The sequence below is a fragment of the Phlebotomus papatasi genome, chromosome 3 (genome assembly GCF_024763615.1).
Source record: "Phlebotomus papatasi isolate M1 chromosome 3, Ppap_2.1, whole genome shotgun sequence".
NCBI lineage: Eukaryota > Metazoa > Arthropoda > Insecta > Diptera > Psychodidae > Phlebotomus > Phlebotomus papatasi.
In genome coordinates this window covers 45,225,684-45,251,516 of record NC_077224.1, presented here as the reverse complement: position 1 = coordinate 45,251,516, position 25,833 = coordinate 45,225,684, and the positions used below count along the sequence as shown (strand labels likewise).

Genomic DNA, 25,833 nt, shown 5'->3' with positions numbered 1-25,833 from the left:
TTTGGGAAAAACCACAAAATCATTTATTTAATTCCTAAAACTTATATAATTTCATTAAAAATCAATTAAAAATCTTCAAGGATGTTTTCATCGAAGATTTTTTTCTATGCCAAAATAAATTAGAGATAGAGTGATGCGGCAAATACAATATCTCTCTTAAGAAGTCTGATTCCTTCGGAAAATTTGTTCTCTAATCCAGTGTCTCCAATTGTTTTCGATGCTTGGCACATTTGCCTAAGCAATTCCTCCAGACGCCTCATGCACCGAATAATTGAGCCTTCGAAGAGATCAGTTGTCCTGCAAATATCCAAAAATGACGATCCTTTGCACCAAGCCAGAATGACATCCATCATCGATGTCTTAAAACGCTCCAGATATTGATCTTCGTCCAGATCTAATTTGCACTCTACTGAAACTTTAGCTATCCTCTTAGCTAAATCCTGCATTTGCCGTAAAGGACCTGAAAATTAAAGGATTAAAGGGCTTTAAAAAATCTTACGTTATTATTCTGATTTTCCAATTCCAGTTACTGACGTTGTAATAACGTAAGATTAGCGTTAGTAGTTACCTGCGTTGACAGTTATTTTAACAACGCAAGAATTACGTCTTTCCAACGTTAAGTTTCCAATTCAGTAGAAAGAATTTAGTAATTGTTCCAGGGATGTAAAGGAATATTTGTTTTAACATTTCCAACTTGCTAAATTTGCACAAAGCAATTTGAAATTTTGGAAACCTTCGCCAAATAGAATTAAATTTCAAAGCATCTCTTATTTTTTGGTTTTAAAAATTACCTTGCAATCTTTTTCACTCTTCATACAGGTGCAAATGTCTTGAAATTTTGGAAGAGTTCCAAGAGTTTTATAATATCTTTCACGAAATGTTGCTAATGCACTAACAAACATCGTCTATCTAAACTAGTTTCTTCGGAAAATTTCTCAAAAATAGTTGAGGAAATTTTGAATATTGTTGGAAAAATTTGAACAATTCAATGAAATTTTATAATACTTCTGAAAAATATCTTCTTAACATCCTTTTTATTTGTTATACCGATGCTCAATAAGTCTTAAAATTTTAATAAGAGAATGTGTCCACTTCGTACGATCCCAAATGAAATGTGACTCATCGCACCCATATTATAAAAACTAGGGCAAAGTGCCTAGTTTTTAAAATATATTGCAGAATTACATTTATTAAGAAACAGGAAAAAATAGTCATTATGAAGCCTGGGATCATACTAAGCATGGGCACTTTTCCCCTAACTTTCTAAGGATTCTTTTAAACATCAGTTACGTAATTTTGCAAATACACTTCAATTAAATTTCTTTCTTCTCCGAAATACTTAAGAATTTTGCCTATTGAAATTTTGAATGAAATTGTAAAAATTTTCAAATATTTCGTGAAATATTGAAAAATTCTTGGATTTTATTTTGAAATTTCGAAAAATTTTAGAATATTTCGAGAAATTTTGGAATTTTTGCCAATATTTTATAATAAAAAATGTATATTTTTCTCAGTTATTTTATAAAATTTTTGATATTTTTCCTTTATTTCACGAAACATTGAATATATTTCTTAGTAACTGTATGTTGAGAAATATAACTTTTTCGATAGGTTTTTAAAAATTTGGATACTTTTGATATTTTGAAAATTTTTTACGGATAATTATCACCATACATATTCCATGAAATTTTGGAAAAGTTTTCGATAATTTCATGAATTATTGGAAACATTTCCTTTATTTCACGAAATGCGGAAAAAAATTCTGAATATGGTTAGAAATATGAAACTTTTTCGATTATTTCTTAAAATTTTGTATAATTTTTTAGTTATTTCCTAAAATATTGGTAATTTTCACCATATTTCACGAAATTGTGGAAAAATACGATTAATTCATAAAACACTGGATATTACTCCCTTATTCCACGAAATACTGAAAAAATTTTCTTAGGATATTCAAAAATATAAAACTCCTTCGATTATTTCTTAAAATTTAGCATATTTTTCGATTATTTTATGAAACAGGTAATTCTCACCATTATTTCATGAAATTTTTGAAGAGAAATCCGATATTTCATGAAATTTTGGAAATATTTCCTTTATTTCATAAAATATTGAAAAGTTTTTCTAGGGTAATGCCCAACACACAATAACTTTTATTTTGTAAGCATGTTTTTGATATTTCAATGAGAGAGAATGAAATGTAGATCTAGTTAACTCTTATGAGAAGTTTCGAAATCATGTTTACCAAACAAAAATCATTGTGTTCTGGGCATAAGAAATCGACGTAACAATTTACCAAAAGCAATAATACGGTGATCGTCGGATGGGAAAGTTCCGTCCGGAATAAAAAAAAGAACTTTTCTTCCCAGAGCTTTCAGTGCCATATGTGTCTGTAAAATTATTCGCGAAGCATGTGATTTAGAATTCGTGTGTTCAATGAAGACATCCCTTTGCCCCCAAGAAAAGTCATAGATCCAGACATTTGACATTTTCGAGTGAGTGAAAAAGACAAGATGAAGATGATTACAAGTAAATTGTAAATTAATTTTTGGAAATAAAATTATTCCTGTAGCCACTGAAGAAAGTGTGTAGGGCACCGAAAGTTCTTAGAAAAAAGGTTTTTTATTCTGTGCTGAACTTTTCCATCCGACGATCACCGGATTAATGTTTTTAGAAAGTTTTCCGATTATTACTTAAAATTTATGAAATTTTTCCATTATTTCGTGAAATACTGATAATTTTTACAATATTTCATGAAATTTTGAAAATATTTTGTTATTTTAATGAAATTTTGGAAATTTTCCCATTGCTTCATGAAATTTCTTCCTCATTTCACGAAATATTGAAAAATTGTCTTAGCATATCTTGAAATCTTGGAAACTTCTTCTATTATTTCTTAAAATTTAGAATATTTCTCAATTATTTCATGAAACACTGAAAATCTTCAACGCATTTCATGAAACTTAGGAAATTAATCCACTTTTACGAAGAAATATTGGATAATTTTTCTATTATTTCCTGAAATTTTATGGAGTTTTCTTTTATTTCACCTTTAAAAAATAGTGTCTGAGTATGTCCTGAGATATTAGAATTTTTTCGCGATTTTCAAGAAATTTATTATACAGTAAACTCTCTCTCAATCGGAAATATTGGGCAAAATGTCATCCAAATTATCGAAAGATTTGGGTATCAAAATTATTGTAAAATAAAATTTAAAAAAAATAAATAAATTTCACAAAAAGGCGCTCAATAAAACAATAATAAAACAAGAGGAATTACTGCGAATTTGAACAAATTTGCTTCAAAATCAAGCGTGAAAATCGACAACAAAATTTTGTGCCCGATTGAAAAAGAGCCGACTGAGCGAGAGTCCACTGTAATATTTTTCCATTATTTCATGAAATACAGGAAATTTTCATTATATATCATGAAATTTTGGAAATTTTTCCGATATTTCATGAAATTTTGGATTTTTTTCATTAAATTCTGGAAAATTTTCCGATGTTTCATGAAATTTTGGAAATTTTTCCGATATTTCATGAAATTTTGAATTTTTTTCAAGAAATTTTGAAAAATTTTTCGGTTTGTCATGAAATTTTGGATTTTTGTCAAAAATTTTGGAAAATTTTCCGGTACGTCATGAAATTTTGGATTTCTTTCAAGAAATTTTGGAAAATTTCCCGGTATTTCATGAAATTTTGGATTTTTGTCAAGAAATTTTGGAAAATTTTCGCTATGTCATGAAATTTTGGAATTTTTTCCGATATTTCATGAAATTTTAGATTTTTTCAAGAAATTCTGGAAAATTTCCCGATGTTTCATGAAATTCTGGAAAACTTTCCAATGTTTCATGAAATTTTGGAAATTTTTCCCAATTTTTCATGAAATTTTGGAAATTTTCCCATTATTTCATTAAATTAGATAATTTTCTTATGGAAAATGTCAAATGAGCAGTCTTACCTGACAATTCTTCTGCGGCTTTAGGTTGCTCTGAAGTCTTTTCGTCGCATACGAAGCAGCTCAGCAACGCTACGCACTGTGGCGTAGTCAAGGAGTTGAAAATACCATTGAAAATTAACTCAGTGATTAGCAGTTCATCTGCCGAACTGAGTTCACATGCCACTCTGCCCTTGAACTCAATCACATCGGCCGGAGTGCAGTAGCCAAAACGTCTGAGTACTCTTTTTCTGTTCTTCAACTCGTCCATCTGCAAGAGACTCTTGGCCTCCTTGAAAGCGCTCTTGGCCGCCTTGAGATCCGCCTCAATTTGAACCTTCTGCGTAAATTGCGTATAGAGATTATCGAGTTCCGGAGACTCGTGCAGAGGATGGGAAAATAGTCTCTTCTCATACTGATCAATTTGTTCGACAATCCCAATGAATTCCTTCTCTTTGATGTTCATATCATTGACGGGATTGAGTAGGGGAGGTCCTTGGGGGAATCTCTTTTTTACCTCTTGAATTGTCTTAAGGACACTCCGTCGATTGTCCGCTGGTCGCAGATCCGTTGGATAGTAGACTCTGAGGGAGCTAATTTTGGCAATAAGCGTATGAAGAACCGGAACAACTTCCACGGAACCCTTTTTGTTAGCCGGACACGGTTTCGGGAGGGAATCTTTTGAGTAATCATCATCAACATAGAGCAAAACATCCACAATGACAATGGTTTTACTCGTAAGAGGATTCACTTTTGATTCCTGCTTCTTGAAATTCACAATAATTCCCCAATCAAATTCATGATCTTCCGTTTGTACCTTCACCATTCGTCCAGGTTGCAAAAATGGCACCAGATACTCAGGTTTTGTTATGAAATTCCTAAATTTCTCCCCAAGCGTATTCAAGTGCATCCGAATATTGTGATATGAAGATACAACATGTTCATCCTTAACCTTAATCCCCTCCAATTCTTTCTGCTTCAACTGAACCTTCCGATACAATTCCGGAATGGACGATTGATTCTGAAACTGGAAGAAAGATCTCTCCAGCATATATTCCGGATTTATTTCTTCCACTCTCAGCAAATTCAGCACCATATTGTACGTCAAGTGAAAGGCTGAATTAATCGGATCTGGTTTTCCCTGAACTATTTGCCTCCCAACAGCCGGTGACACCTTTTCGTCTATCATCAAAATGACAATTCCCTTGTCATCGAGCCCCCGTCTTCCTGCTCTCCCTGACATCTGAATGTACTCCCCAGAAGTTAACCATCGGAATTCCTTTCCATCGAACTTTGTTGGAGCACTAAATAAAACCGTTCTGGCGGGCATATTGAGACCCATGGCAAAAGTTTCGGTAGCAAATAGAGCCTTCAGGAGGCCTTCTCCAAACAGAATCTCAATTGTCTCCTTCAGAATTGGCAAGAGTCCACCATGATGAATGCCAATTCCTCGTCTCAACAGCGGAAGAACATTTTCCACCTACAAACGTTTAATTTTAGCTGAATTTTGCTCAGGAAGAATTTAAGGCCACACCCCCTAGGGAGCTGCTTGTACTTCCATTTCTTTTTCTTTTTAATCAGGATTTTTTTTTATTATAAATTTGTAATTTTATTAATTTTATCTTATAGAAAGTACCTCTTCTATTTAAATTTAGAGATTATACCATTACTGCGCACATGAAAAATAGGCCACGCCCCTTACGAAACATTTTCTTAAAATAAATCAAAATTAGGTAATTTCACATGCAATTTTAAGTGAAATTCTTAATAATTTCATTAAAAATAATAATGCACACAAAATTTTATTTTGTATCCTCTGATCGGGCTGAAACTATGCCAAAGTCTTTAAGACATTATGCCCTAGACACACTTACTATTTAAACCGAGATATGGATAAAAGTAATTATAGTCAAATAAATGATCACGTTACATTACCATCAGTTTTTGGCTACTCCATTCCTCGGCTTGAGCCGAGAAACCGCTTAGTTAGTGGGAAACCGATGGGAATCTAGTCAAATCCGTATTTTGATTATACAGTGGGACCTCGATAGAGTCAATCTTCAATAGAGTCAACAGCTATTTTTTTTACACTACGGACTCCGATAGAGTCAACTTTTCAACAACAAGTGAGGGTTAGGTTATACCATTTCTCAACAGTTCAATTTTGAAAATTTTCCAAAAACTTTCCGGTGATATTATCTGCCAAGGCGTACTCTATCAGATAGACGAAAATCTGAATTTACAAAATTTTATAGTTCAAAAATAAAAAAATGCACAAACATATTTTTTTTTTATGTCAAACTCACTTATACCCTTAAGCCATCTCTCGGCTTAAGTCGTAACTGTGTCTAGGACATTAGGCCGGTCTTCCGGTCAGAATTTTGAGCCTTATAATTTTGACACTTAACTCTTTCGCGTCATTAGGGTCATATATGACCCGGGGAAAAAAACAATTTTTTTGACTATTTACGTTAATTGAAATCTATCGGTTTGTACACGACATCATAATATTAGGATGTAAGATTCTTGGCTAATTTTCTCAAGACTTCAGATATTCAGGTAAAGAAAATATTTGAGATCAAAAATCACTAATTTTGAACTTTGTGAAATGACTTTTCTTTTTCAAAATTTTTTATATTCATTTATTTTTTTCAGCAAAAAGTTCTTTAGAAATACAAAAGGGACAGATAATCCTAACCGGCTTATGTAGGTGAGATTCTTAACGTGAGCTAACTCGGAGTGCATGCAAATTCGATTTGATGCTGAAGTAGGGAGACGCCATTCAGTTATCTTGAACCAAATTCGTGAAATTATACAAGTTTTGTATTTGAACCAAAATGTCAAGGATTTGGATGAACTGACAGAAAAGTGTTATATGGGTGAAATGTAGACCATAATGTTCTCTATAATTTTGCCGTAGAACTTGAACTCATCGATTACTCAGAAGCCAAGATAAGCGAGGTTTTTTGTTTCTTAACTTGTTTTTTCATCCAGAGTGACCCAAGTAGTCATTTGTTGAACTTCAACTATATCAAAGAATTGTTGTATTTTGCGGGACTTTCCATTTAAAACTCTATTTTAAGTGTCTTGGTGGAGTAGAGGCAGTCAAATTGGCATCTGAGTGATTTCAAAGCGTTATTATGGGAAAAATCAATTTTTTCACACTTAAACGGCAAAATCGGAGTGATAGCGTAGTCTGAGTGGAAAATGATGTATGGACGAAATGTAGAGACAAATGTGCTCTACAATTATGTTGAAGTAATCATCAAAATCGGTTCAGCGACAGTCGAGATAATTGAGGTTATGTGATATTAAAATTGGTTTTTCGACTGTGGCGCCCCTGGTGTTGGTCCCACGAAGTTCAAACATTCTAGAAAGTTGTAGCATTTGGTGAGATCTTTCGTTTAAGCCCTCATTCATCAAAATCGGTCACATAGAACCGGAGATATGATTTTTTGAATTTCGTGAACTTTGACCCCTCATATCTCCGGTTCTATTGAAACCACAGCGCGCATACGCACCATTTTGGAAACGTCCTAGACTGGACTACAACATACTAAAATTTCATTAACTTGCACAATGCCGTTTTTGAGAAAAGTGACTTTGAATTTCGATGAATTTTGACGCTATCACAGCGCCACCTGTGGTGACTTTTTGAACTTCCATCTGAAAGTGCTCATCGAGACGAAACCAAAAAGGTAAAATTTAGGTCGCTATGTTAATTAGAACCGGAGATAGAGGCCGGTCAATGTTCGAACTTTGACCCCTTATAGCTCGGGTCAGGGGTTATGGATCGACTTAAGGTTTTTTTTGTTTGATAGGTATAATCAACGGCTACAACATACTAAATTTTCAGCCCGATGCACAATGGAATTTTTGAGTTATTTAACTTTTCAGATTTCAAAATTTTCTTTTTAAAAAAAGCGCCCCTAGCGGTGGTTTTATGAACTTGCGATGTTAGAAGGGGAAGTGGCATTTCACGAGAGCTTTCCAAAAAGCCCTCACTTTTTAAATTCTGACAATTAGAACCGGAGTTATGGCCATTTTAAGAAATTTTTTTTGGACCCTTATAGCTCGGGTCAGGGGGGTCGGGGGACCTTAAGTTTGGTATTGATGGAAAGCTCTAAGGCCCAGCTATAACATACTAAAATTTGAGTCCGCTGAATGCCATAGGGGCGGAGCTATTGAGAAAACAAAAAAAGGGGGGTCTTCAAAATGGCGGAAGGAGGGGTGGGGGGTGGGGGGTCTATGCACCAAGTTGCAATTTTCACCCGATATATAACCTTTGCCGAAAACCGCAAGTCGATATCTTTTTTAGTTTAGGAGCTATTAAGCTCCAAAGAGCGGCCGGCCGGCCGGCCGGGAACGTAAATTAGCCACATATATATTCGTGATCAGGAAGTGCTGAAACACATTTTGGCCAAATTTGAGGTCGATCGGACGACATGAAATTTTGTTAGGATTATAGTAGGTGAGATTGTTAAGAATCTCACCTAATAGAATATCCAAAGATTGTATATTGCATATTTTGATATAATAAATTACTCTCAATTTTCCAGAAAAGCGTGTAGAATTTTCCGGGTCATATATGACCCTATAGTCCCCAAGGGTAACAGTGTTTTCGTCCCAAACCTGCAGCGAAATGTAGTTGGGACATTGTTTTTCTTTGTGAAATGCAGGTGTGACATCTTGCTCCTGGACATTTCATCTTATATCTGATGAATTATAACATATTTTGCAATATTTTAGAGTATTCTGCAAGCGTCTCATGTTGTGCAATTGTATTGTGTGTGAATAAATATGTGGATAAGTTTATTTTTGCCAAATACCACTCAAAATATTGTGACAGTGACTGTTCAAGGGATTACCAGGAAGATTCCTTGAACACCAGGAGTACAGTGTTCATCAAGACAATCCAGTTGCCATGGTTTTGGCCAAATTAATAACTTAAAGCAAAAAAACTCTTAAAAAGCCCGTGATATAGATTTTGAAAATAGTATGTACACTTCCCTTGAGGGCAATAGGGTCATATATGACCCGGGGTTTTTCCGAGTTTTCACGCAATGGAAATTTTTTTTCCTCTGAACTATTATATTTGATCATAAAGCATTAGGGAAAACTCAATCTTACATGAATTCATCGGCTGAATAAAAGTGTGACGCGAAAGAGTTAAGAGAGATATCGACTTGAGCTTTTTGTCCAAAAAAATCTTTTTGCACCCCATGGCAAAAAAGGAGCTTAAATTTAATTATTTTACAGTTGATCCTTAGACCTTTTTATAAAAAAAAGAGATCGCAAAGCGTCGCAGATTTGCGAATTACTCGAACTCACGATATAGAGCTCTCCGTGAATTATTTTTGGAGTGGATTTTTTTATTCATAAAAGTTTATTTCCGTTTTCCTTGTCAATTATTTTCCAAATTGAAGCAAATCGGTTGTAAAGTAGTTTAACTCTGAACTTCGAAAATTCGATGTCAATTTTTTTTCGAAATCGAATATTTCGACAAAATATTCATTCACATGGACGACCTCCAAAGCATATCCGAAAATACAGTAGACTCTCTCAAATTCGGGCATTTAGGACTGAAATGTCACCCGTATTTGACAGAAATTCATACCGCTAGAGACGCTAAAATCAAATAAAATATTCTCAAAATTTCGATATTGAATATTTCTCATGGCTTCGGCACGCCTTTTAGGTCAGGAAAATTTTATGAAGTCAAAATTCAGATCCCTGTCTTTCTTAGAAGTTATGCATATGTCCATCCGATCACGCCAAATTAAATTTAGTTCAATCCAATTTTGTGTCCGAAAAAGTCGGATAGACTTATGCAAATCTTTTGGGAAGGAAAGTGAAAAAAGGTGTGCCGGGTGTGCCGGAAACATAAACTTCTAATTTTAATTTCGTTTAAACTCAGAGAACGCAATGAAATTATTTAAATATTGAAAGGAGTGCGACTTGACCAGAAAAATAGGCCACGCCTCTTACGAAACATTATTTAAAAATGAAAATTACGTTTAAGATTTCCTAGCTAGAGTTGGTAAATTTCAAGAAATTTCATGAATTTCCGCCTAAAGTGGTGGCTACTGCTGTGAAATTTCTAAAAATTTAACCATCTCTATTCCTAGTATTTTTATTTTCTTGGTTAGCTAGAAAAAGTTCATAGATGACGTTTAAAAATTGAGGCTGAAAAAGCTGAAAATAAAACATTTTTAAGGGGGCGTGGCTTCGAAATAAGCGTGATTGTGTCAAAAATTTATTTTTTCTTTTTTTTTCGCCAATGTTAATTCCTTTGCCAATCATTTTCAACAATCGTAATCTGCTTCCATATTTTACATAAAATTTATTTAAAGGGTGTGACCTACTTTTCATAAGTGGGCGTGGTCTGCCCGAACAATAACTCCACCTCTTGACTTGACCACTGATTTTTTTCACTTTAAATCCGATATAATATTTTTTACTTTTCACTTTGAAATTTTTAGCAATCAAGAAATAATGAGAATTGTAGTATAAATATTAACGATTCATTTTTAAATTGAATTAGTGATTTGTAAGTTTGGCGCCAGAGGCGCTAGTTGATTTATTCTTGTCAGAGTGCCCCGAGTGTGAACACGTTTTTGTAAAAGTTGAGAAATAAAATTATACTAAAACTCAGGTGTGGGGTGCCAAAATGACTCCAACTGTGGAAGATATTAAGAAGGAGTTGACCAGGATGGGGGTGTACTTCCCGGATGACGCAGACGAAGCGAAAATCCGTGAAATATTTGCTCATGCCATCGGACTCCCAGTTGAGGTTAGGAGCTGTGAGAGAAGTTTCCGGGGTTTTCCCGAGGCAGACGGCGCGAGGGGGCACTCATGGAACTCCACAGACGGTGGAGAGAACGCATACGGCGGAAAGGATGCAGATGGCGTCAATGTACTTGCGGAAAATGTGAATCTTGGCCTTTCAACGATGAAAATTGCTGAAACACGTGGAGCTATTCCAAAAGATTCCAATGCAGACGGCGCAGCTTTTGGAGAAAGAAGCGACCCAGCACGTAATGAGACAAATGCGGATATTCAGTGTCCACCTCTTTTGGCCACAATTGATATTCGAAGACTTTTGGAGCTGTCGGGCTCACGTGCACGAGCAACTGATGACTTGCCACCGATGAATTCCATGTCCTTGAGATTTTCTGACGTCGAGGGTGCTCTTGAATCCTTCAGTGGTGATGATGATTATCCGGTGCGCAAATGGATAGAATCGTTTGAAGATGTTTGCACTGCTTTTGGAATCAGAGGGCCGGCTGAGATGGTGTTCGCAAGACGTATGCTGAAAGGGACAGCTAGAATGGTACTGAGGGCACACAATTCAACCACTTGGGGACAATTGAAAGATGCGCTTTTGTCAGAATTTGGTAGAAAGCTGTCAATTCGAGAGGTTCTCCAGAAGATGGACAAACGTATGCGCCTCAAAGATGAATCTCTTCATCGTTATGTTGTGGCAATGGAAGAGATTGCTGCTATGGCTGAAGGAATCACCGAAGAGGACATTATCAGTGCTGTTCTCAAAGGCTTGAGAGATGGAACATCAAATGTTGCTGTGCTTGCTGGAGCCAAAACGATGAAAGAATTGAAGGATTTAATACCAAGATATGAACGACAACCACTGAAGCCCATGAGCGACGGACGGGAAGTTAAGAATTCATCATCCAGTCGACCGATAAGCCAGAGGAAGTGTTTTAACTGTTTCCAAATGGGGCATTTGTCTGCAAATTGCCCTAAACCAAAGAGAACACCAGGAAGTTGCTTCGCTTGTGGACAACTAGGACATTCGGTGAAGGATTGCACTAATGGAGCTACCGTAGCTGCTGCTGTAGAGTCAGTTGAGTCAGAGATTCCAATTACTGTACAGGTGAGTGTTGCTATTCATTGTAAGGAAGGTGTCGCGGTTAAAACAATTGTTGCCCTTCTGGATACAGGAAGCCCAGTGAGTCTGGTAAGAGCATCAGTAATTCCAAAAGATCTTTTGAATACCCAACATGAAATAAATTCACGATTCAGAGGTTTTGGCGGAACACCAATCACTTTCCTTGATGAATTGAACTGTACTTTAATACTGTTAGGAAAAGAAATTGAAATAAAGATTTTGGTGGTTCCAGATTCTTGTATGCCTATGAATTTGTTGTTGGGAAGAGATGCTCTCAAGAAATTAGGTATACATTTACATTTTACCAATAAAGTAAAAGAACATCAAGAAATGGGCTTGGTAGAGAATCGCGAGGCTTTCCTTTACACAATCACAGAGTCTGGCTCAAACGCGGTAGATGTACAGGGATTGAGAGTGGATCGTAACTATGATGAGGCAAAAAGTCCAGTCAATGTTGAGCGCGAAATAAAAAGTCAGCCGGATATAGATATGAGTGAACTTCCGGTTATTTGTTGCGGGTTCGAGGATTGTGTTGAAAATGATCAAGATGTTGAGTCTGATTTTGAAGATTTGGATAAAGTTGCTTTCAATGATCGTTCCATCCAATTGATGATTGGAAATATCGAAATATTGGAGGAAAGTGGTTTCTGCCCTTTGGAGAATGCCATTTTGGCAGTTAGCAATGATGAGCTTGATATCTGTACTTCGTTGTCAGAAGAACAGTCAACTGAATTGCGTTATTTAATTGAGAAGGAATATTTTGAGAAGTTCTCTTCGAATGGTGCACATGGCTCTAAATGTGAGATGGAGATTCGTTTGACTAATGATACGCCTTTCTATAGTCCACCAAGGCGGCTTTCTTATGCAGAAAGGGGACAAGTACGTGAGATTGTCAATGATCTTTGTAGTAAGGGTGTGATTCGTCCTAGTAATTCTCCATACGCTTCACCAATTGTATTGGTGCAAAAGAAAAATGGTAGCACAAGAATGTGCATCGATTATCGCGCTTTAAATCACTTGACGGTCCGCGATAATTATCCTTTGCCACTGATTGACGATTGCTTAGAACAGTTGCGAAATAAGAAGATATTTTCTTTGCTGGACCTTAAGAGTGGATTTCATCAGGTTAAAGTATCAGAGCAGTCGATCAAGTATACAGCGTTTGTCACGCCTGATGGGCAATACGAGTATACAATGATGCCTTTCGGTCTCAAAAATGCACCTTCTGTATTTCAAAGGTTCATTTCACAAATATTGAGAGAATTTATTGAAGAAGGCTCAATCATTGTCTATATGGACGATATAATGGTTGCGAGTGAAAGTTTCGAAGAGCATAAGGTTTTGCTTAAACGCGTTTTGAATTGCTTGGCAAAGAACGGACTTGATATCCAAGTGTCTAAGTGTAAGTTCGGATACTCCTCATTGGAATACTTGGGCTATGTCGTGTCAGAGAAGGGAGTAAAGCCAAGTGATATACATCTTCGTGCGATTAAGAATTATCCAATTCCCACCTCAGTAAGAGCAGTTCGGGCATTTTTGGGGCTGTGTGCCTACCTGCGTAGATTTGTAGAGGGATTTTCAAAAATTGCGAGACCTCTTTTTGATCTGCTTAAGAAAGACGCCACGTTTGATTTCAATCAAGCATGCCAAGATGCTTTCATTAAGTTGAAAAGTCGATTGATTAGCTCCCCAGTCTTGGCATATTATGATCCTAAGCGGGAAACAGAACTCCATACGGACGCCAGTTCTATGGGATTTGGAGCAATGCTCTTACAGAGGCAGGATGACAAGAAGCTTCATCCAGTTGCATACTACTCGAAATGTACGACTGAATCCGAGGCTAAATATTCAAGTTTCATGCTAGAAACTCTTGCGGTTATTTATGCTCTCAGAAGATTTCGTGTGTACTTGGAAGGGATTAACTTTTTCATAGTAACGGATTGTATTGCTTTTGAACAAACAACCAAGAAAGCGCCCATGAATAGGCAGGTTGCTCGTTGGGTTATAGAATTGCAGGGATATTCATATACGATTGTTCACCGACGTGGTGAACTCATGCAGCATGTTGATGCATTGAGTCGTTGCTATTATGCAGGAGAAGTTGATTTGGACTTCCAATTGCGAGCTACACAAAGCAGAGACCCATTGATTTTGGAGATCAAAAAGAAGTTAGAGACTAAGGAAGATAAGCTTTACGTTTTGCGGGATGGATTGGTGTACAGGCGCGATCGTAGAAACCATGCATATTTTTATGTCCCTTGCGAAATGGAACAAGCTTTAATTCAAAAGATTCACGAGAAGGTTGGGCACCTCGGTATGAATAAGACCTATGATAAACTAAAGACACTTTATTGGTTCCCAAGTATGAACAAGAAGGTGGAAACATTTATACAAAACTGCGTAAAGTGTATGCTTTATTCTGCTCCGCCTAAAGATAATCGTCAAGATTTGCATAGTATTCCGAAGAAAGCTGTACCATTCCATACGCTTCACGTTGATCATGTGGGTCCTTTGCCTTCACTACAATCAAAAAGGAAACATGTACTAGTAGTCGTAGATGCATTCACAAAGTACACTCGCTTGTACCCGGTTGCTTCCACGAGCACTAAGGAGGTCTGTTGTGCGCTGGCAAAGTATTTTGATTATTACAGTAGACCGGTGAGGATTGTTTCAGACAGAGGTAGTTGCTTTACCTCGCATGAGTTCAAGAGTTTTTTGGATGAGAAAAACGTAGAGCATGTAAAAGTCGCAGTTGCATCTCCTCAGGCCAATGGTCAAGTGGAAAGGGTTAATCGTGTCTTGTTGCCAATATTAGCGAAATTAAGCGAACCTGCACAGCACGCTGACTGGGTGAAGCAGATCTCACGTGCTGAATTTGCGCTGAATAACACTATTCATCGGTCAATTGGTTGTACTCCCAGTCAATTGTTGTTTGGGGTAGATCAGAAGGGGCCTGACGTGGATGAACTCGCAGAATACTTAGAAGATAAGGCGGATCCGGTTGAACGAAATCTCAAAGACCTAAGAGACAGGGCTTCTCAGAATATTGAAAAAGTTCAAGCGTACAATGAAAAGCAATTTTCTCGTTTTCACCACAGTCCACGAACCTATGAAGTAGGCGATTTCATTCTCATTAAGAATGTTGACACGACGCCCGGCATTAATAAGAAATTAATGCCAAAATACAAGGGGCCTTATGTTGTTGAACGTGTGTTGCCTCATGATCGGTACGTTATCCGTGATATTGATGAATGCCAGGTAACTCAAATCCCCTATGAAGGTATTGTTGAAGCGAAAAACATGCGATTGTGGCGTGTCAATGATTGTGAGCCAGATTCCGACACAGAGCAACATTCATCTCCTGAATTAGGGATAGATTTGCTTTTTGAAGAAAAATAAGTTTACACTCTGGGGTAGGTTAAATTTAATTTGTTTTTGTTTTTTTTTAATTTTTAATTTAAATAAGATTTAAATTATGGGTCAGAATTGGCCGAGCTGTAGTATAAATATTAACGATTCATTTTTAAATTGAATTAGTGATTTGTAAGTTTGGCGCCAGAGGCGCTAGTTGATTTATTCTTGTCAGAGTGCCCCGAGTGTGAACACGTTTTTGTAAAAGTTGAGAAATAAAATTATACTAAAGAATAGAATTAAAAAAAAAAGACTAACCTGAGGCAATTTCCGATCCTCATCCGACAGCACATCCATGGCATTGTTGAACACCTCATCCACAAGCCTCTTCTCCTCTGCTGTATTCAGATCCAACTTGGCCATTTGCAGAGCATAAACTTCGCAATCCTTTTTGCTGAAGGAAAAAATAATAACTGGAGCAAAATTTCTCTCCATGATCATCTTTACAATTTTGAAGATATTGGTCCCTCCTGCACTATTGGCCTTAACTCCACCCTTTCTGCCCTTTTGATCCCCTTTGGCGGCATCTCCTGCATTCTGCAGCACTGTCATGGCCACATTGAAATTCTCCTCCTTGAACTGTCCCTTCTCATCGACCACCAAATGTATCCCATCTCCTCCTGCCGGGAACAGATAATGCTGCAGGGGCGTCGGTCTGAATTCTGTGTAGACCACATGACAAGGCTGTTTGTGAATGTGACAGACCCACTCGGCGAATTGTCGAGCATTGGGAATTGTGGCTGAGAGGAAGACGTAGTGAACATTGTCCGGAAGGAGAATCAGAGTCTCTTCCCACACAACACCACGCTCCTTGTCTCTCATGTAGTGGATCTCGTCAAAGATCACCCATCCCACCTGGAAAGTTCATTGTTTCAGCTTAACTATTTCATTTGAAAATTTAATGAAATTTTGGAAATATTCGTGAAATTTTACGAAATTTTGATTTTTTTTAATTTAAGAAAATCGACAGGATATCGAAATTCGAATCAGATATTTTATAATAATTGCAGTTTAACAATTTATTAACAATGACCGAAAATAAAATTATCAATCGTTGCGTGAAATCAGAACAGGGGAATGAACACTTTGAGGGAGAAACTGACAGTTTAATCGGACAGGTTCATTTTTAATCCAAATTTCTATTGCGAACTTAAAAAAATAAAGTAAGTGAAGAGTAAGGAGTGTGAGTGAAAAGAAGAATAACTTAAAAAAAGGTTGAAACGGTTGGAACAATTTATAAGATTCCTTTTTTATAAAATTTTACCCAATTGAATTGAATTTTATTGGAATTTTTTTTTATTTTTCAATTTTTTTTGGTGAAAATATTTCGGACAAAATTTAAAAAAAAAAATTAAGTCTTCGGATAGTCGCAATAAAATTAAAAGTTTTGGAAAGCTTATATGTATTATAAAATTTAGATCTTAAAATATGTCATGAAATATTTAATGTGAAATGAAAATTATTTGAAATTTTAAATAACAAATATTCTTTTTTGAGAAAATTTCAAGTTCATAACATAAAATTTTGAATTATTTTTTTTTTTATATAATTGAAGTTGCTACACGCAAAATTCGAAAAATAATAAACGAAAACTTGGTAAAATTACAAGATATCATAAGTCATTTTATTATATTTCGATTTTCTTTACAAAATTCTAACAACTTTCGCATTTCAAGCTTCTAAGTTACAGAAAAAATTGCGGAGAAACGAAATTTTCAATGCATGTTGAACATATTTTTCACTTTTCAAATGACATAGACGATTTTAGAAAATTTCATGAAACATTTCTAAAATTTTCATGAGAGCTCTTTTGAAAGTCAAAGTCTATTTTAGGATTTATTTAGGTTTTAGATTAGATTAGTAAAAGCATAGAATTCGAAATTTCTTGAAAATTCCTTGAAATTCATCTCTGTGACACAGACATCTCATGGCGGAAGCAGGATCTGTTCAGTCCCGAAGGAATGTGAAGGAAAAATCCGTAAAATCCAGGAGAGAAAAATCTGTGGGATAGTCATCTTTTCGGGCTTTTCAGGATTTTGGCTTTTCGAGATTTCGGCTTTCGGGATTTTGGCTTTTTCGGTTTTGGTTTTCATGATTCTGGCTTTCGAGATTTTGGCTTTTGGGACTTTGGCTTTTCGGGATTTTAGGTTTTTGGCTTTTTCGATTTTGTCTTTTGAGATTTTGGCGTTCGGGATTTTAGCTTTCGAGATTTGGGCTGGGATTTTGGTTTTTCGATTTTGGCTTTCGAGGCATTGGCTTTTCGAAATTTTGGCTTTTCGGGATTTTAGCCTTCGAGATTTTAGCTAGGATTCTGGTTTTTCGATTTTGGCTTTCGGGACTTTGGCTTTTCGGGATTTTGGCTTTCGAGATTTTGGCCTTTCGGGATTTTGGCTTTCGATACTTTGGTGTTGGGGACTTTGGGCAGCACCGATATATAAATAGTTTAAACAAAATGACGATGGTAAAGCTTGTTGAAGTTTTGCATAACTTTTTTGGCCGTATACCTACTGTTCGTAATTTTCAACTTAGAATTATAAACTTGAAAGAACTACTCAAAATCTAGTGAAGGCCTTGGCGGATTTAGGATAAATCCATTTTTTAAGAAACAGAAACAGTTTTATTGAAAAAGTCTGTTTTTTGTTTGAAAAATTAGTGTATATGTAATCATAATAATGGTAAATTTTATTTGATGAAAAATCCGGCGTGACGTTCACCAGAAAATGTGTCTAAGGAGCTCCAGTGAAAATTTAGTGCAAATCGGTTACAAATTGTACACGTTAGGAATACGATCAGATCCAGTAAAATGATTTCGAGGAAAACGCGTTTACAAAGATTTAGAAAAATGAAATTCGCGTAGTGATATTATCACTCTATATTGTAGAAAACATCTTTTTTCTAGCATTTAAAAGATTTTATGTTTTTATAATCATTTGAAAAACAATTTAACAATTAATTTCGAAGACTGAACCAAAAAAAAATTCTGTATAATAATATTTTTCTATTTCCCTTAAAGTTAAAACTGCGTAGAAAAAAAGTATTTTCCTGATCAATGAACTTAAAGAAAAATCTAACAAATTTTATTTATAAAAATTTGAATATATTTCAAACAAAGAATAAACGAATATTTAATTTTGGAAATTTTTTATAAAACTTACATCTAAAAACAAAAAAAAACTTTTATTTCAAGAATTTTGAAAATTGTTTTTTATGGTAAGATATCTTAAATATATTTTCATTTAATATATATTTTAAAATTTGAAATTTTGAATATTTTCATAAATCTTTTCAGAATTTTGAAGAAAACTTGAAACCTAAAAATAATAACAAAATAATTTTTCATCAAATGAAATAGTTTTATCTTCAAATTTTGACAAATACTCTTTAATATAAGTGCAAAATCATAGACAGTATAAAAAAAATGAAATTTTTAAATGATTTACTTTTTAGGTGATAAAAATTAACACGCGTAATAAAAGAAAAATGTTCTTAAAAGAAAAACAAAAATATATCAAAAGTATAAAAAAAAATATGCCACGATGACATTATGTATTTTCAAAAAATCAATTTCTCAATTTCTGTTTTTGACTTTCTTTTACTAATTCTGAAAAATATACGAACATAAAATTTCTTTATCTGCTTCTTGTTTTAAAAAAATCTAAAACTTATAATTTAACACAAAAAATTACGAACTGAAATTTTCATAAAATTTCAGAATAGGGTGTGTTATTTTAATTAAGTTAAATTATTTTAAATTAAGTGTGCCAAATCCCGTCCAGCTTGCAATTTCGGCCACCTTTTTTGTTCCTCGAATTTTCATGAACTTTTAGATTTTACGTACTCTAGAGATTATACAATGCAAAAGAATAACAAAAAATGTAGCTTCTGAAAACGAGATGACGTGAAAAAGATATTAGAAGAATTCCCGAAGGGCAAGGAACTACGAGAATGAAGGTGGCCGAAATAGGGCACCAAAGCTATGTCTACAATTTTATTCATTTTAACATGTAAAGAATGATTTTAGAGTAAATAAAGCCGATTTATCTACAAGGTTCCACGCAACACGCTTTAAAAAAAGGAATAAAAAATCAATTTGTATTAAAAATATTACATGTCAAACTTGAGACTTTGCCACTTGCATGCAACTATGCCGAAATTTGGCACACTTATCCTATTTCAGATAGCCGCAACGAAACTTAAAGCCTCTTTAAGAGAAACCTTTTCCTTGATTTCACATTTTAAATTAAACTTTTAAAATAATTATAATCAATTGTATTTTCTACTTAAAAAAAGTTCATAAATATTTTCTATGACGATGTTTTAAATATTTATTTGTTTTATTTAATCTTCTGCCCAAAAAAATGGAAATTACTTATCAAAATTTCTAAAATTCCATGAAATTTTTGTTTTCTAAATCTTTTTTTCGTTTTTAATCGTTAAAAAAAAATGTGAAAAGTTAAAATAAACTTACCTCTCGCATGATTTCTGAGCCTCTGTAGAGCATATTCCTCAAAATCTCTGTAGTCATGATCAAGCAGGAAGCGGAGGGATTTATCGTAACGTCTCCAGTTACGATTCCCACATCTTTAAACTCTTCCTGAAACTCCCTGTACTTCTGATTGGAGAGAGCTTTGATGGGAGTGGTGTAGATAACTCTCTGCTTGGCAGATAGAGATTTAGCAATGGCATACTCAGCCACAACGGTCTTTCCGGCTGAAGTATGAGCAGACACGAGAACGCTCTGATTGTTTTCTATGCACAAGATCGCTTCCTTCTGAAAGGCATCTAGCACAAAAGAGTATTCCTTGGCTGGAGGACCCGTAAGAGGCTCCAGAGGGATGTATTCCTGGCCAGGGTACACAGCTACCTCGTGTGTACAGGCTTCCGGAGAGTCTATCACGTGAATTGTTATCCGGGATTCCAATACGTCCAAACTGACGTCGTCCAGAACAGATTCTGTATGTGCCTTCTTTTTCGTTCGTTCACTATTATTTTCCTCATAATCAGCCGGACGTTTTGTGCCAGAAGACTCCCTGGAAAAGTGATAAAATCACAGAAATCCAGCATGTCCTTCAGAAGTGAGGTTATGTGCCTGTGCGGGAATGACTTACTCGGTAGATTCCTTAGTTTCAGCCTCATCGCTGATCACCATAGGTACCTGGGGTTCACTCTGCACTTGGCTGTCTTCAAAACACTCAAATAACTCATCAATTTCTGCCATTTTTCCCACAAAATGCAAAAATAAACACAATGCACTGGAAAAACTCGGCCAACTGAAAACTTCACCAAAGCGATCACACTGCCCTCTCGGTGGGTCAACACTGAAACTATTCCAGAGCTTTTTCGCTTCATGCATATTTGACATAACTTCCCCTCTCGGATCTGTTTTTCTCTGTGAATTTGTGTGAAAAAAGTGATTTCCGGGACTTTTTGCAGCATGGCCAGCTCAGGGATGTCCTCGGAGACGGGGGGCGTTAAGCCCATGGCCATCGGAGGGCGTTTGGTGCGCGAGAGGGAACGTCTTTTTGGGATGTCCGATGCTGAGAGAGCCTGGAGAAAACAGTTCCTCAAGGATCAAATTCTCGCTCCTCATGAACCTGTCCATGTGCCCCAATACTATCGGGAGATTACCAATCCCATCAGACGCTTCTACCAGTGGCCACTGAACAAATTATGGGAGATATTGACCCCATCTCTGGTACTTGCATTACATAATTCTCATAACCTCTTCCGGAGACGGATTTTGACCTTTTTGGGATTTTCAGGGCGGTCAGAGAGCTTATGCTGTTCGATTCTGGATCGGGAAGGGATTAATGATCACGGGTGGCATATATGCTGCTTTCTATTACTTCAAATACAACACCAATGTGAGTTTTTGAAAAATTCTATGTTGTTGCTCGTTCTCTTACATTTGTTTTGGCGAGGGTTCTATAATTGAGTTAATTATATTTGGTAGTATTCCGTCGTTTGAATAAGCAATTGTGGTAACTGACTATTTTACACGAATCCTGACTACAAATTTTTCAATTTTATAATTCTGAATAAAAATAAAAAAAAAATGATTAAATTACAACATTCAGTTTGTCGTTTTCTCAGTTCCAAACTCTAAAATCGATTTTCGAAATATTTTATTTAGAAAAATTTGCATACTTTATAGAACAGGAAGAAGAAAAAAATAAGTAGTTGAGGAAAACTCAGGCTTCGCATATATTCTGGTCTCGAAAAAACTTCATATTTTTGTCATATTTCTTTTATGAATCTGACACATCATTTTCTAAAAAATGGTCAGATTAATTAAAGAAATATGGGAAAAATATGAAGTGTTCGAAGCCAGAGTGTATGCAAAGCCTGAAAGTGGCTTGGTAGTGAAGTCAGTCGGCAGTCGCAACTAAGCATAAATGAGGAGAAATATACAGTAGAGAGTAGACTGTCACTAAATCGGGTATATGGGGCAAAATCTCATCCAAATTATCGAGAGAATTTGGGTATCAAAATCATTGTAAATTCTACAAAAAGCGCTTAAATATAAAGAATCACGATAAAACAAGAATAACTACAGCGAATTTGATCAAATTTGCTTTAAAATCGAACGTAAAAATTGTCAACAAAATTTTGCGCCGGATTTAAAAAGAGCCGATTGAGCGAGAGTCTACTATAATGAAATTGAATTGAATTGAATTGAATTGAAATTGAAAGCACTCCCCTACTACAAAAAATTTCTACTACAAAAATATCCGGAATTTTCCGTGGTAAAACTGATTTTTTAAGTATTTAGAAATTTAGATTTTAATTTGAATAGCATTAAAATTTTATTAAACTTCTGAGCTTTTCAAAAGTATACGGCACATATCCAGAAATAATATTGAACAATTATTGGATAAACTCATGAATTTTTTCTGAACAAGCTTAAACAATTTGCTTCAATTTTCATATTATTGACGAAGAACCTCTTAGTGTTGACGTAGTAGATATAAGAAACGCGGAAACGGTTCTAACGCATCCAAGAAATACGACAACGTTTCTGTTATTAAATAGATTTAGAATGGATGGATTTTAGCCGCGTAGAATGCAGCCTGATGGGTTCACTTTTCATCACTAATTGTTTCAAAGCCATAAAAAATGTGTAACCTGCGAAAGAATCGCGTCGAGCCAATTTTATCCATTTCGACCGACAAAAACAGTTTACTTGACGCGATTCTTTACCCCCAAAATTCAACTCACAATCGAACTTTCAGACATTCCGAGTTGCAAGCACTCCGAGTTGTACGCATTTCGAGGTCACCTGTAAAGAATCTATGCTACCATAAGCTTATCTGGGCTTTTTAAGTTATATTATTAAATATATTGGATAAATAAATCAAAAGATTCAAGTTATCATCAATTATAGGCTTTAGATTTGCCTTTAGTTTTCGTTTTGTTGAAGAATTTTTGAGTTTTACAGAAGAAATTAAATTTTGCAAGAGATTTGAATTTATTTTATTTTCAGACCAATCATTAATTTTCGTTAAATTATTTCGTATCATTTGTGGGAAATTATTTTGAAAATTCATTAGATTTTATAATGAGCCTAATGTGCTGGACAGACTCAAGTCCAGAGACAACGAAGGACTGACCTCGTTTATAGCCAAGTCAGTACCTGGCTCACTACAAATGGGGCTTTGCATTCACTGTGACACAAAACATAAACCAGTGATAAGCCCAGATAAGCTTATGGTACCTGAAATTCTCCGAGAACAGTATGCTCGACGAGAATATTAAAATATTTCGAGTTGCAAGGACCCCGAGTTGCACGTATTTCGAGGTCGCATGTAAAGAATCCCAGCTACCATAAGCTTATCTTGGCTTATCACTGGTTTTAGATTATGACCTAATAGTGGAAGGAAGGGCTTATGTAGGGAACATGAATTATCCAAGTTCAGTGCAACAAGTCATTTCCTCCTTAAAAAACTTCTATAAAACATGTACGATTCGTATTTCAGAATTTAAGAAATACTCCGAAAACACTTTAAGACTATAATTTCTTACTTTATATTTGTGGGATTATAATTTAGTACATTTAAAATTTAAGGAACTTCGGATTTCTTGTCGTGGCTAAATTGTTTAAATGTTTCTTGGATCAGCAAATCGTTATATACTCATCAGCTAAATCAATAATTCTTGTAAAAAAGATATATTTCCTCACTTTACGAGTTACGATAATTATCGATTGAAGAGTGACGTTACGATAATTGCTGATCTAAACTACAAAATATTTCTACATACGACTATTCAACTGTAGAAGTTAAGCTGAGCGTAAACCTGAAACTTTTAAAAGTATATTATAAAAATATTCACCTAACTAAATTATGAGACCCTTAAAGATAAAATAAATTGCTATTAAAATATATTTTAAAAAAATCTAACCTTTCTTTTAGTCCTTCGTAAAGGAATTTAGCTCTTTTTTTTGAAAACTATAACTGAATCTCTTTGGCTTGGATCAGTCTCAAATATTAGTATGTTGTATATAGGCCTAAGAGTTTTCGATTAAAAAATAACTCCATCCGATCTCCCTAATGTAAGGTGGAATAGTCAAAAATTTAATGTTCAAACGGCTATATCTCTGATCTCTCCGATTTTAATTGTTAGAATTTAAATAAAAAAAAACGATGATTTGAAAAGTTCTCGTTAAATGTTACAACCTTTTAAACACCCCAATTTCATCCGCTTTATCAAAGGCGATAATTCGAGAAATTCAATTCAAAAAATCAATTTTCGAATATTTCGAAAGCTAGACTGCTTTTTCTTTAAATTTTCGTATATGTGTCTGAGATAGAGACTTTTCTGTACCTTAGCTATTTAGAATAGAAAATGACCAGTGTTGTTAAGCTCAGATAAGCATATATTAGCTGAGATTTTTCACCTCGGAGTGCTTACAAACGCAACTCGAAATGCGTGGAAATAAGATTTGAATTGAATTTTAGAGGTAATGGCTCCGGCACACCTTTTAGATCAGGAAAATTTCATGAAGTCGAAATTGGAATCCCTTTTTTCTCATACGTTTTGCATATGTTTATCTCACTTTCTCGTACTCTTCTTACGAATTTAGATTGTAAAAGAATGAGATAAGACATATACGCAAAGCATGTGAGAAAGAAAGGAATGTGAATTTTGATTTCATGAAATTTTTCTGATCTAAATGGTGCGCCGGAGCCATAAAGAATTGCGACGATGAAACTGTTTTCGGCGGTCGATACGGATAAAATTGTCTCGACACGATTCTTTATGGCTCCGGCACATCTTTTAGATCAGAAAAATTTCATGAAGTCGAAATTCGAACGTCTTTCTTTCTCAAAAGATTTGTCTGTTCCACTCTTTAGGTCTAAAAATTGGACTAAACTAAATTAAATTTGGTGTGATGTCCAAAAGAAGAAGAAGAATGCGAAAGAATAAGATGGACTTATGTAAACAATTAAACATTTAATTTTCCTACCGTCTTTTCTAATTCTATCCTTTTAAAACAGCCGTAGATAATACGTACTCCTCTTAGGAGTCCTTGCTGCGACTCACCTTTTCTCATCTGCAAAGCATTTCACTGATTCTTTTTGTACTGTATGATATATTATTGTTTTTTTTCTTAAATTAATGATTCGGGATTTTTTCTTAATGATTCGGGATTTTCTGCCGTCTTGCCCGATGAAGTCGGTTATGAAGTCGGCGGCAGCCGTAGATGATAAAAGAGAAATAAATTTATTATTATTAATTTGAGATGGAAAAGGATGTGAATTTCGATTTCATGAAATATTCCTAATCTAAAAGGTGTGGCGGAGCCATTACCAATAAAATTCAACTCAAAATCGAATTTTCAAGCATTCCGAGTAGTACTGTATAATAGAAATTTTCGGATTTTTTTATTACTTGACATAAAACTTCTAGCAGGAAGTGGGGCGCCTTGAAAATTGGGCTTTCATCTCCCATTTTTACAGAGTTGTTTTACAGAGCTAAATTAATCAAGATTCGTCAAGATTACTGTGCAGTTTTATTTAAAAATAGGAGAAAAAAGCCCAATTTCAAAGCTGCCCCAATTCAAAAGTGCCCCATTCCCTCTAACTGACCGGATTTTATTTAAAAATTTCATTTTTTTTTAAGTTAGAAAACTCTTTAGAACTTTGCTTCCTACATTTATTTATTGCTAATGAAGATCAGAAAGCGAAAGCAAAGGAATAAAGAAAGAAAAGAAGAAACTCAACAAAATTCCGCGCGAAAGGTCGTTGAATTTATGCGAATGACGAGCATACTCAGAAATGCGCAACTTCTGAATGTGTTTTCCTTTAATTTTTTTTCTTGCAGGATTGGACCAGAAAGGGCGGTTGGAGAGTCATTAAATCCCGAAGGGCTGTTGTTCCTGGAGAAGTCAACTATCCTGCTGTTTCTGATCGATCCAAGCCTTCGGACTATGCTGCTCGTGGCTTCAACGAGTCACCAATATAGATAAATAAATTGCCAGGAAGTTTGTCCTGGGTGCCTCTGGATGAATCAGTTAATAGACTACTTGTACATTGACCAACATGGCTTTTCACTCTCTCTGGGGGGAAAACATTGAC

General features: G+C 35.2%; 2 protein-coding genes across 2 annotated transcripts; one reads left to right on the top strand and one right to left on the bottom strand.

Moving 5' to 3' along the window:
• LOC129807944 (exosome RNA helicase MTR4) lies at positions 1 to 20,571 on the bottom strand. The gene is made up of 5 exons (XM_055857560.1): positions 20,365 to 20,571; positions 19,725 to 20,286; positions 15,515 to 16,111; positions 3,961 to 5,416; positions 1 to 460 (listed from the first exon to the last, which is right to left on the bottom strand). The coding sequence occupies exons 1-5, from the start codon at positions 20,472 to 20,474 to the stop codon at positions 120 to 122; spliced, it is 3,066 nt and encodes a 1,021-aa protein (XP_055713535.1). The 5' UTR covers positions 20,475 to 20,571; the 3' UTR covers positions 1 to 119.
• Positions 20,572 to 20,585: 14 nt separating this feature from the next.
• On the top strand, positions 20,586 to 25,792 carry LOC129807951 (uncharacterized). The gene is made up of 3 exons (XM_055857571.1): positions 20,586 to 20,951; positions 21,019 to 21,120; positions 25,580 to 25,792. The coding sequence occupies exons 1-3, from the start codon at positions 20,691 to 20,693 to the stop codon at positions 25,718 to 25,720; spliced, it is 504 nt and encodes a 167-aa protein (XP_055713546.1). The 5' UTR covers positions 20,586 to 20,690; the 3' UTR covers positions 25,721 to 25,792.
• The last annotated feature ends 41 nt before the right edge of the window (positions 25,793 to 25,833 follow it).